The following is an 11,159-nucleotide window of genomic DNA, read 5'->3' as shown; positions in this document are numbered from 1 at the left end:
AATAAGAATAGACTACAAAATAATACACTGTCTATTACAAATTTTGTACTATTTCAACAATTGAAATATATGTCCCAGATATTTCCATTACTATAGCTACTAATACTATCATCACTATAGTCATTGTCTCAAACCCAAATTTCCTATAAGTACCAAAAATCTTCAAGTAACACAAACAAGGAAGCAGAACAGAAGCAGTAACACTTAGAAATGCTCCAACCAATGACATAAGAGATCCAAAGAATGGAACACTCAATGCAACAATAACATTACTAATTATAAAGACAGTGCTCACAAAGATGTTGGTCACTCTAATATTCTTGTATGTCCTTGGAAGTAAATCTTTCAAAGCATTTATAATTGGTGTTGCCATCAAAGCAAACTTTGATATTGGATTCACCAAAGTCGTGTATATTGCAATTTTTGAACTTATTTTGTTTAGTGGCAAATTTAATGTTACTTGTGATTCAACTTTTGAACCAAACATTAAATAACCAATTATAGCCATTGATGCATAACCAATGGTGGTTAATACAAAGCAAACAATTAGGACCTGTAATTTTAAAAGGAAACACATTAACGCGTTAATATTATATTTCAAAAAATACAACCACCTAAACATTAAATTTCATAAAACCCAATTAAAGAATAAACCAAAAGTACTTACAATGGAGAATTGATGTTTGTTGCTCATGGAATTGTAGAGAGTAGGAAAAATCGGATGTGCACAATAACAAAAAGCATACAAGCTTACAGTTGTTGGAATCCCATTCCAATTCACAATATCACCCTTTTGGTGAAAGCCAATTCCATCAAATGTTGCAGTCCAAGATATTGACAAAATAATTATAACTGAAGCAAAAACACCACTAGCAGAAACATATGAAAGCAAACTCAAATTATCCAACCAAATTGTTGGCAAAATAATTAATGCAACCAATACCACAAAGAATTGCTTTGCACAAATTGATAAACCAACCACTTGAAACTCTCCAATAGGAAATAAGTTACTCAAATTATCTCCTTCTAGAATCAAGAACCCAGTTGAAACCAAGTATAGTTCTGTATACATCGATATTGATACTATGTATCTTCCGGTTTTTCCAAATGCAAGTTCACCTATATCAGGAAATATTTTAATGTTGGAATGTTTTTCCATACATCTTTTCATTAATAAACCTGTGTAGAATGCTATTGTTGCAATAGAAAATAAAAGTGCTAAACTTAGCCACCCGCCTGAGGCTAAAGCATATGGAACTGATAGTATTCCAATGCCTGCAAAATTAGTGTTATATAAAATATCATCAGCATTTTTATTATTTCTTTTTTTTTCCATGGGTAAGGGGTAGAACCAACAAGATAGTAGTTAAATTTAACATTCTATTTTAACGATTATTTTTAGCTATTGCAGTAGTTTGAATTGTCGCTTCTTGGATTGCGACAACTTATTAACTGCTGAAAATCATCTATCGTCGGCTTATTATGCGACAATTTGAAAAATCATTGTTGCAACAGTCTAGTAACATTGCAACATTCTCAGTAGAATTTAAAATCACAACATTTTGTCCACTTACAAATGGTCAAAGCCAAAGCCAAATAACATTGCGAAAAAGAAATTAATAAAGAAAAATCAAATATTATATCAATACACAATATATATATATATATATATATATATATATATATATATATATATATATATATATATATATAAAAGATGAGAATATTTTTTTAAATAAAATATTATATTTACTTAAATCAAATATAAAGAAATTGTGGAGAATAAATGTTGGGGAAGGGAAAGATTAGCCAATTTAGCTATTTAGAAAAAGTAAATTAAAACAAGAGTAATATTATTTTGACAATAAATATTCCACCTACACCGTAGTTACTGTTCACAGTGAACAATAACTTTTTTATTTTGACTTATTTATAATTTTTTACACTAAAACAAAATTGGTTAATACTATATAAAAATTTGGTTAATACATTTTAGAGTTTGATTATCGAGTGTTGTGACATCAAATATTAAATCTTTCATAGTGAATCAACTTTGGTTATTATTATGTATAAAGTTGTTTAATATAATTCATAAATTAGTTAACGAGTTCTCAAAAAAAAAATTAAATAGTAAAATAAATTTGGTTAATAAAGTGTATAAGTTGGTTAATACATTTATAATTTAGTGTGAGAACATGGTTAACAGTATATATTTAATTGATTAATTAAGTTGTGAAAGTGGTTAATAATTAATAAATAAAATAAGTGGTTAATGATTTACATTTTTATGATTTATATAATTGTAAAATTGATTAATAACACGTCCTTATATTTGTGTTATAAAATAAATTTAAAAATAAATTATTTTTTAAATAAATAATATTATTTTAATGAAACACAATATAGTATTTGGTGTCAAGTAGCGTTACTGTTAAAACAAATAGGATTCTTTATGTACATATAAAAGCACATGTTTCATGTACTATGGAGGTTTGAAAAACATTATGTCACGTGGTCATTTAGGTCTTAAAAAAGCTGACACCTTGTAGGTTTGAAAACCTATCATCTAACCACTCCATGTACTTTTGAGAGTGAGCAGTGAAGAGAAGGAAAAAAAATTAAATGGTTACTGATGAAATAATAATTGTAAAATAAGAAAAATGATATAAAGATTAGTGTTAAAAAATTATAGTTGATGTAAAACTTTTTGCCTGACTATAAATAAAAATTAATTTAATAAACTATAGGAAAATATCATCTAGTAAAAGGAAATATACATAATTAGTTTGCCAAAAAAATAATAATAATGTTCAACATTGTGGTTGATTTAATTAACATTTTTTCTCTACACGAAAGATTATTGTGAATTTATCTACTTATTAGTTTAGTTTAATATATTAATTAAAAAATATTTTTAGTGATAAATCATAAAATCAAATAACAATTAAGTGGGGAAAATTAGTGATGTACAAGAGTAGTAACTAATAGCAGAAGAAGAAGGGTAAAACAGGCCACCTCAAAGTCAAACAAATGATTCAACAAGCAAACATGTAAAATTATAGAATATTTGATTAGTTTCAGAACTCTATCATCTATTTAAACTTTTATTTTATGATAGACAGCCCATTAGGCCCAAGAGAATTAAGAAAATTCCAGCAGCATTTAAAGATTATTATTTTTAATTGGGGTGTACTTAGCAGTTTTTTTTAGTATCTTGTCTTTATCTTTTTCGTTTTGGCCCATGGCCCTTTAGGAAGGAGTAAACCCTAGCTATTTATTTGTATCTTCTCCTTGGTGAGAGTTATGAAGAAAGTATGAAGTTTGTTTAATGTCAATTTCTTTTAATGCCTTTTAGATCTTAATTTAGTCTTTGCTATAGTCTATCATTGGTGCTTTCATCTCCTTCCTCTCATCCCTCCCATGGCTCCCCCTAAACCTCCCAACCAATCTTCTAAAGAAATTTTAGAAGAAGCCCTTCAAATCACTACCTTAAACCTAAACAATGCAATGCAAGAGACACAAGAGCAAATGGATGTAAGATTCCACCAAATATCTACAGAATTATCCAACCTCCAAACAAGGTTTGATAATGACAAAAGTGTGGAAGACTCTAGATTTGACTCCCTCATGTCTGCCATCAACAAAATAGCTACTCAAAAGGATATGCAGCAAGTCCTTACTCCTAGTTCCGTTACTGTTCACGGATCTGGCAGCAACAGCAAATCTGCCACTATTCACGGATCTGGAAACACTGCTGCCTCCGCTACTGTTCACGGTACCGTACCGCCACCCAGCACCGCTACTGTTCATGGGACAGCAGCAGCTTCAGGTATGCTACACAACCCAATATCTACTTCTAGGGTTTCTACACCAAATTTTCACAATCTGTCACCTACAAACACCCCTTTGAGAAATTCTGCTACTTTCTCAAACACTCATGCCCAGCCTACACCCACAAAATACCATAATCCTTACATCCCTACAACATTCATACCCTACCCTCCTATTCCCACAATCTTATCATCCTCTCAACCTTTCAATATTCCCTATTCCCAACAACCCCCTTTTTCACAATTTCCTTCCCAAAACTCATATCCAAATCTCTCCCATATACCACCCTTACCAACAGCACGCACCCCAAAACTCGAACTACCTATGTTTGATGGATCTAGCCCTCTTGATTGGTTATTTCAAGCGGAACAATTTTTTAATTTTTATAATATGCCACCTGAAAACCGCTTATCCTTAATATCCTTTTACATGAAGGGTGATGCCCTTAGTTGGTTTAAATGGATGCATAATAGTCATTTATTATCTGATTGGGTTTCTTTTACAAGAGCTTTAGAGCTGCGTTTTGGCCCATCAACTTATGAGAATCATCAGGCAGAACTGTTCAAATTAAAACAAGAAGGATCCGTTGTTGAGTATCAAACAAAATTTGAACAATTGGGCAATCAAGTGATGGGACTGCCTCAAGATGCCATACTAAATTGCTTTATTTCTGGTCTTAATGCTGATATTAGAAATGAGATGGCAATTCAAAAACCCACGAATATATCACAAGCAATTGGGTTGGCAAAATTGATTGAAGCCAAAATTAAGGATTCTAGGCCCAAATTCTCTAAACCTTATCTTAGCCCTTATCCAAAACCCAATCCAAACACCACTGCCTCAAACCAGAAATCTAATATCTCCAATTCTGCCCAAGCCCCATTACGCCCAAAAAGCCCATACAGCACCCAACCTTCCCACTTACCCATAAAGAAATTATCCCAAGCCCAAATTCAAGAGAGGAGAGCCCAAGGGTTGTGCTTCAATTGTGATGAAAAGTTTATTCCAGGCCATAAGTGTTCTACGGGCAGATTTTTAATACTTTTGAGTGATGAAGAGGTTTTTGACCTTAATCAATTGGAGGAAGAGGAAAAAGAGGGAGTTACACAAACAGAACCAGCAGACACCTATTTCCAACTATCCCCACAAGCGTTAACGGGCCAGTTTTCACCTCAAACACTAAAATTCAAAGGACTTATTGGCGGCCTAACAGTTATGGTTTTGGTAGATACAGGAAGCACTCATAACATACTTCAGCCCCGAATTGCACATCATCTTAACCTCCCTACAACACCTATCCCTCAATTTTCTGTTATGGTTGGCAATGGGTCACACCTACAATGTGAAGGAATATGTAACAATGTAAAACTCACACTTCAAGAAAAACAATTCAAGCTACCTTTCTATCTTCTGCCTATAGAAGGTGCTGATGTTGTCCTAGGGATGGCTTGGCTAAGAACACTTGGTACCATCCAAGCTGATTTTTCTATTCCCTCAATCACCTTTACTCACAACAATATTTCTATGACCCTAGAAGGAGATTCTGCCTCTTTACCACAACAAACCACCTTTCATCAGTTCAAACAGCTTGTTCACAAAAATTCTATCGCCTCCTTACACCTAATGATTCTTCAGCCCAACCCAACACCAACTTTTTACCCCGAAGCCCAACTTTTAACCAACCTACCTAATGACACCCACCCTCAAATTTCCAAACTTCTCCATAAATATCCATCAATTTTCCAAAATCACATTGGTTTCCCACCCCCACGACCACATGATCACCACATAAATCTTTTACCTAACACAGCCCCTATCAATGTGAAACCCTACAGATATCCCCATTCCCAAAAAACAGCCATGACTACAATCATTTCTGATATGCTAAAAGAGGGACTCATAGTGCCTAGTCACAGCCCTTTTTCTTCACCTGTCCTATTAGTCAAAAAAAAAGATGGCACATGGCGTTTTTGTGTTGACTATAGAGCACTTAATGCAGTAACAATTAAGGACAGATTTCCCATACCCACAATAGATGAATTGCTAGATGAACTCGGTTCAGCAAAAATATTTACCAAACTAGACCTACGCTCAGGCTATCACCAGATCCGAATGGCATCAAAAGATACACATAAAACTGCTTTTCGTACTTTCGACGGACACTATGAATTCCTTGTTATGCCTTTCGGCTTAACAAACGCACCCTCAACGTTTCAGTCAGCGATGAACGATCTTTTACGACCGCACTTACGAAAGTTTGTCTTGGTTTTTTTTGATGATATACTTATATATAGTTCAAATTTTCATGATCATTTAGCTCATCTGCAGGTTGTTTTTGAACTATTAGCAGCTAATTGTTATGTGGTGAAGTTGTCAAAGTGTGTGTTTGCAGTGCCTACAGTTCACTACTTGGGTCATGTGATTTGTGAAGGCAAAGTCGCACCAGATGCAGAAAAGATTAAAGCTATACTAGACTGGCCTCAGCCACGTTCTCTCACGGCTCTCAGAGGATTTTTAGGCCTTACCGGATTTTATCGTCGATTTGTAAAGCAATACGCCGCACTCGCCGCTCCCCTCACCGATCTTTTACGTTCCACTAGATTTGTTTGGAGTACAGAGGCATCAGAGGCCTTTACAGCTTTACAGAAACACATGACCGACATGCCGGTCTTAACACTACCAAATTTTACAAAAAAGTTCATCGTCGAAACAGACGCTTCAGGAGTAGCCATAGGTGCTGTTTTGTCGCAGGATGGTCACCCCATAGCTTTTTTCAGCAAGAAGATGTGTCCCCGCATGCAGGCATCGTCCACTTATGTTCGTGAAATGTACGCTGTAACAGAGGCAATCAAAAAATGGCGTCAGTATTTGATTGGCCAAGAATTTCATATCTACACAGATCAGAAGAGTCTAAGAAGCTTGCTACTACAGAAAATCCAGACTCCAGAACAACAAAAGTGGGCCGCGAAACTACAGGGGTTTAATTTCGAAATTTTTTACAAACCTGGAAAATCAAATGTGGTTGCTGATGCCCTAAGTAGACAGTATTCTTCACAGGATCCAGTGTTGTTTGCGCTTTCATCCACCATTCCTGATCTGCTCACAAAACTCCGCGACTTCTATACAAAAGATAGCGCAGGTCAACAGTTGCTTGCAAGGAGTTTCACTAATGTTACAGACAAAGATAGATTCACAGTATCGAAAGGATTATTGTTCTACAAGGACCGATTATTCATACCTGATATTGAACAACTCAGACAACAGGTACTGAACGAATTCCATGCAACTCCCACTGCAGGGCATTCTGGAGTCAAGGCAAGCCTTTCACGTGTGTCAGCATCCTTCTCATGGCCAGGAATATACAAAGATGTCAAGCAAATGGTTAAACATTGTGATGTATGTCAACATAGCAAATATCTGACACAGAAGAAGAAGGGTTTGTTGCAACCTTTACCTATTCCAGACAAGGTTTGGGATGACATCACCATGGACTTTATCACACACCTCCCAAACTCTTTTGGTCACACATGTATATGGGTTATTTGTGATCGTCTGTCCAAATCTGCTCACTTTATCGCCTTGCCAGCAAAATTCACAGCGAAAGACATTGCTCTTCGTTTCACAGTAGAGATTGCTAGGCTCCATGGTTCCCCAAGATCCATTGTGACAGACCGTGACCCCCTGTTTTTGAGCAATTTCTGGAAAGAGTTTCATAAAACACAAGGAACAACGTTAAAATACAGCACTGCGTATCATCCTGAAACGGACGGACAAACAGAGGTTCTGAATAGATCGGTGGAGACATACCTTAGGTGTTTTGCAAGCAACCATCCGCGGAAATGGTACAAGTATCTCCATCTTGCAGAGTATTGGTATAACACATCTTATCACTCGGCCATCAAGACAACTCCGTTCCGAGCATTGTATGGCCGTGACCCTCCGTCAATCTCTGCTTACTTAACCGGATCCGCCCAGGAACCATCGTTGACAAGCATCTTGCACGAACATCAGGAAATTTTAAACAAATTAAAAACGAATCTGCAGAAAAGTCGTATTCAAATGGAAAAGCAAGCAAATGTTAAGCGGAAAGATTATACCTTCAACCCTGACGATTTAGTTCTCCTCAAGTTACAACCATATCGCCAGAACACCGTTTATAGACGTTCTTCCCAAAAGCTGTCTCCAAGATTTTTTGGTCCTTTTACCGTCATCAAGAGAATCGGTCAGGTTGCGTACATGCTGAACCTTCCTTCGTCTTCGCGAATCCATCCAGTGGTTCACGTCTCCCTTTTAAGACCTTATTTCGGCGCCACACCAGAAAGAGATTTCATACCGTTACCACCTCACACACCACTTTCCTTCATGTCGGAACCGGAAACAGACGGAGATAACTATGAAAAAGAAACGAAAGAAAGTGAATTAGAGAAGGAAAAGTTCATGCAACGGAAGATCTGCAAGGAAGATGAACAAGGTTTCTTACCTTCGGTATTAGATGAGAGACTCGGAACACAGAGGCTGTCAAGGGAAAATATGAAAGAAGGGTTGAAGAAGAATAGAAAGAAAGAGAAGAGTGAATTTTCTGAAGTGGAAAATGAAGTTCTGAGTACACCACCGAAAACTCACTTAGACTTAAGTGAGTTTCTCAAAACCAAGGACCCACTCCCCAAGTACAAGTCTGTTTCCCTAGTTAATCACGCTAACCCATGTGCCCACGCTACCCCATGTGCCCAGCTGTCTTCCACTTCCAACGGTCCTTTTCTGGCTTCATCACCACCCTTGCATTTTGATCCCACGGTCCAAAATAAACACACAAGCCAGCTGTCCCCAACTACAAACACATCTTCCAACACTCCTCTGTTTTCAAACCCTCTTTTCCCTCACCCAATGCATGCGGATACTGTTCCCAATCACATCTCTCCAGATTTTTCCCTTCCACTAGATTCCCCACTATGCTCACAAAACCCTACCCGTTTCATTTCCCCTTCGGTTGGGCCTCACAAGAACATTCCGGATCCGGGCCCTCTTCCTTCCATGAACCTTGAGGACAAGGTTCCTCAAGAGGATATGGGTATTGATAGACAGCCCATTAGGCCCAAGAGAATTAAGAAAATTCCAGCAGCATTTAAAGATTATTATTTTTAATTGGGGTGTACTTAGCAGTTTTTTTTAGTATCTTGTCTTTATCTTTTTCGTTTTGGCCCATGGCCCTTTAGGAAGGAGTAAACCCTAGCTATTTATTTGTATCTTCTCCTTGGTGAGAGTTATGAAGAAAGTATGAAGTTTGTTTAATGTCAATTTCTTTTAATGCCTTTTAGATCTTAATTTAGTCTTTGCTATAGTCTATCATTTTATTTTATTTTTTTTGGAAGAATAATATTTGTTATAATATTATATTTGTTATAATAATAAATAAGTTGTTTACAATAATATATAAAATTATAAATATATTTCATTATTCCTCTGCTTAAAATTATAGCGGATCAAGAAAAGTTTATAAAATATATTAATTTCTTTGTGTTAGTTTCCTCTTAAAATCCTTAATTCCATGCCAAACGCATTAGAGCCACATAATGAAAATGAAAATGAAAATGCTTGAACCAACATAGTTATCATAAAAAAATCCTCAAATCTAATAATTACAAACTAACTACAACAACAACAAATCTAATTTTTAAGGTTAATAGTGTTACCTGTTAAAGCATTGAGGCCATTGAAACAAGTTTTAAGGAAAGATGTTGTGGTAATGACATTGTTGGGGAGACCACTACCAGAAATTTGGTTTCCTTCATGTTCTGATAGTAGAGGATTATTCAGAGTTATATCCTCATCACACTGCTTCCAAGCACCACCTTCACCTTCCATTGATATCTTCAAGGAAGACATTTTTTTTTTTAATAAGCAATGGGATTAAAACGGAGTATTATGGATACTCCAAACCGGGAAGAACAAAAGGAAAGCTCCAACTACTCAAAACAATTGAGAGGAAGGATATTCCATATGTGAAAATTACAATTATCCCTAACGGCATAATACGATTGAAGCCAAATCCAAGAGTAATAAACAATCCCCGACATACATTCGGTAAAACTAAAAGATTCATTTCTAAAAATAATCGCATTACGATTTAACCAAATGATCCACACCGTAGCTAGCCATATGACCGCAATGATAATTCTCTTAGTTTTAACCTTCACCTTCTCATAGCAAACAAAGAACTCCTCAACTTCAAGGAAGACATTGACCAATGTTTGTTTGTCTCTTCTGTTAAGATATAATAATAATAATAATCTTTTTACACTTCTTCTTTCTTATGTTTCTTTTTATAATTGGCTCTTTTTTTTTTTTATGACAAGTACTTGATAGAAGACAAGTAGTAGATAGTAACTATTAGTGATTGGTTTAATGTTTACAATAAAATAAAGTGACATTTTTAAAATAATATTTAAATTTAAGAGTGTAAAAGGACACACATCCTATGGTATAAACTTTAAAAAAATTCACAAATTTCTTTTTTATACTTACATGCATGTAACCCGGTTAATCACGTATGTGTAAAAATATGAAATTTAGTTTGACAAATGGTTTAATACAATTTTACCTTGAAAATTTTGGTTTTTTCATTTAGTTGATTTAACAAGGACTTTGATGTTGAATAAAACTTGCCTTTTTTACAACAGAATTTAACACATTTTTTCAAGTGATTAATCAAGAGTTGTAAAGATGTACAAAAAGAGATGTACATATTTTTTTATAAATGAAGATAATTAGAATTTTGAGGAGTACATAGGATAGTTAACTCTTAATACAAAAGAAGGACAATAATACAAAAGAAAAGAAAACAAATAAGCTTTGCGTGGGAATCACCCCAAAGATTTGTGTTATTTATTTTTCGTTCCTTTTGTCTTTCTGCTTTCTCGTTTTTTGAACTATATTGTTGCTTTATTTAATGAATGATTTTTTTTTAATAGGCAATGAAATTAACGGGAGTAAAAGGGTTACTCTGCCCACAAAATAAAGGGAAAGCTCCTACGTCTCAAAACACGAGAGTGGTAGGATATTCTAACAATAAAAATTACAATGATTCACTCCTTTATAAAACCAAGCACTATAATGAATTAAGAAACACTCTAATTCTTAAGATTTCAAGAAGAATTTTTTTAGGCCGATGAATATCCAGATACAAATTAGGATTATGGACTCCTTATCAATGTCACTTTTCAAATTAATATCACATATTGGTTCTAACATATTAGCTCGTTTTTCAAAATTTTAGTCAAAGTCTTAGAACTTGGAATTATGAAAAACCACTTAAAATGGATAAATATGAA

At 34.9% G+C, this 11,159-nt stretch overlaps 1 protein-coding gene across 1 annotated transcript; it reads right to left on the bottom strand.

Moving 5' to 3' along the window:
- LOC131611187 (amino acid transporter AVT1I-like) lies at positions 1-9,705 on the bottom strand. The gene is made up of 3 exons (XM_058883284.1): positions 9,522-9,705; positions 668-1,275; positions 1-553 (listed from the first exon to the last, which is right to left on the bottom strand). The coding sequence occupies exons 1-3, from the start codon at positions 9,691-9,693 to the stop codon at positions 35-37; spliced, it is 1,299 nt and encodes a 432-aa protein (XP_058739267.1). The 5' UTR covers positions 9,694-9,705; the 3' UTR covers positions 1-34.
- Positions 9,706-11,159: the final 1,454 nt, after the last annotated feature.

Source organism: Vicia villosa, linkage group LG6, assembly GCF_029867415.1.
Source record: "Vicia villosa cultivar HV-30 ecotype Madison, WI linkage group LG6, Vvil1.0, whole genome shotgun sequence".
Classification (NCBI taxonomy): domain Eukaryota; kingdom Viridiplantae; phylum Streptophyta; class Magnoliopsida; order Fabales; family Fabaceae; genus Vicia; species Vicia villosa.
This window is presented reverse-complemented; position numbering and strand designations above follow the sequence as displayed.

Coding starts and splice junctions, on each gene's coding strand:
- LOC131611187 (XM_058883284.1), bottom strand. CDS start 9,693: ATGGAAGGTGAAGGTGGTGCTTGGAAGCAGTGTGATGAGGATATAACT. Junction 1,276..9,521: donor TGGCCTCAATGCTTTAACAG/GTAACACTATTA, acceptor CTAATTTTGCAG/GCATTGGAATACTATCAGTT. Junction 554..667: donor ACAAACATCAATTCTCCATT/GTAAGTACTTTT, acceptor TTAAAATTACAG/GTCCTAATTGTTTGCTTTGT.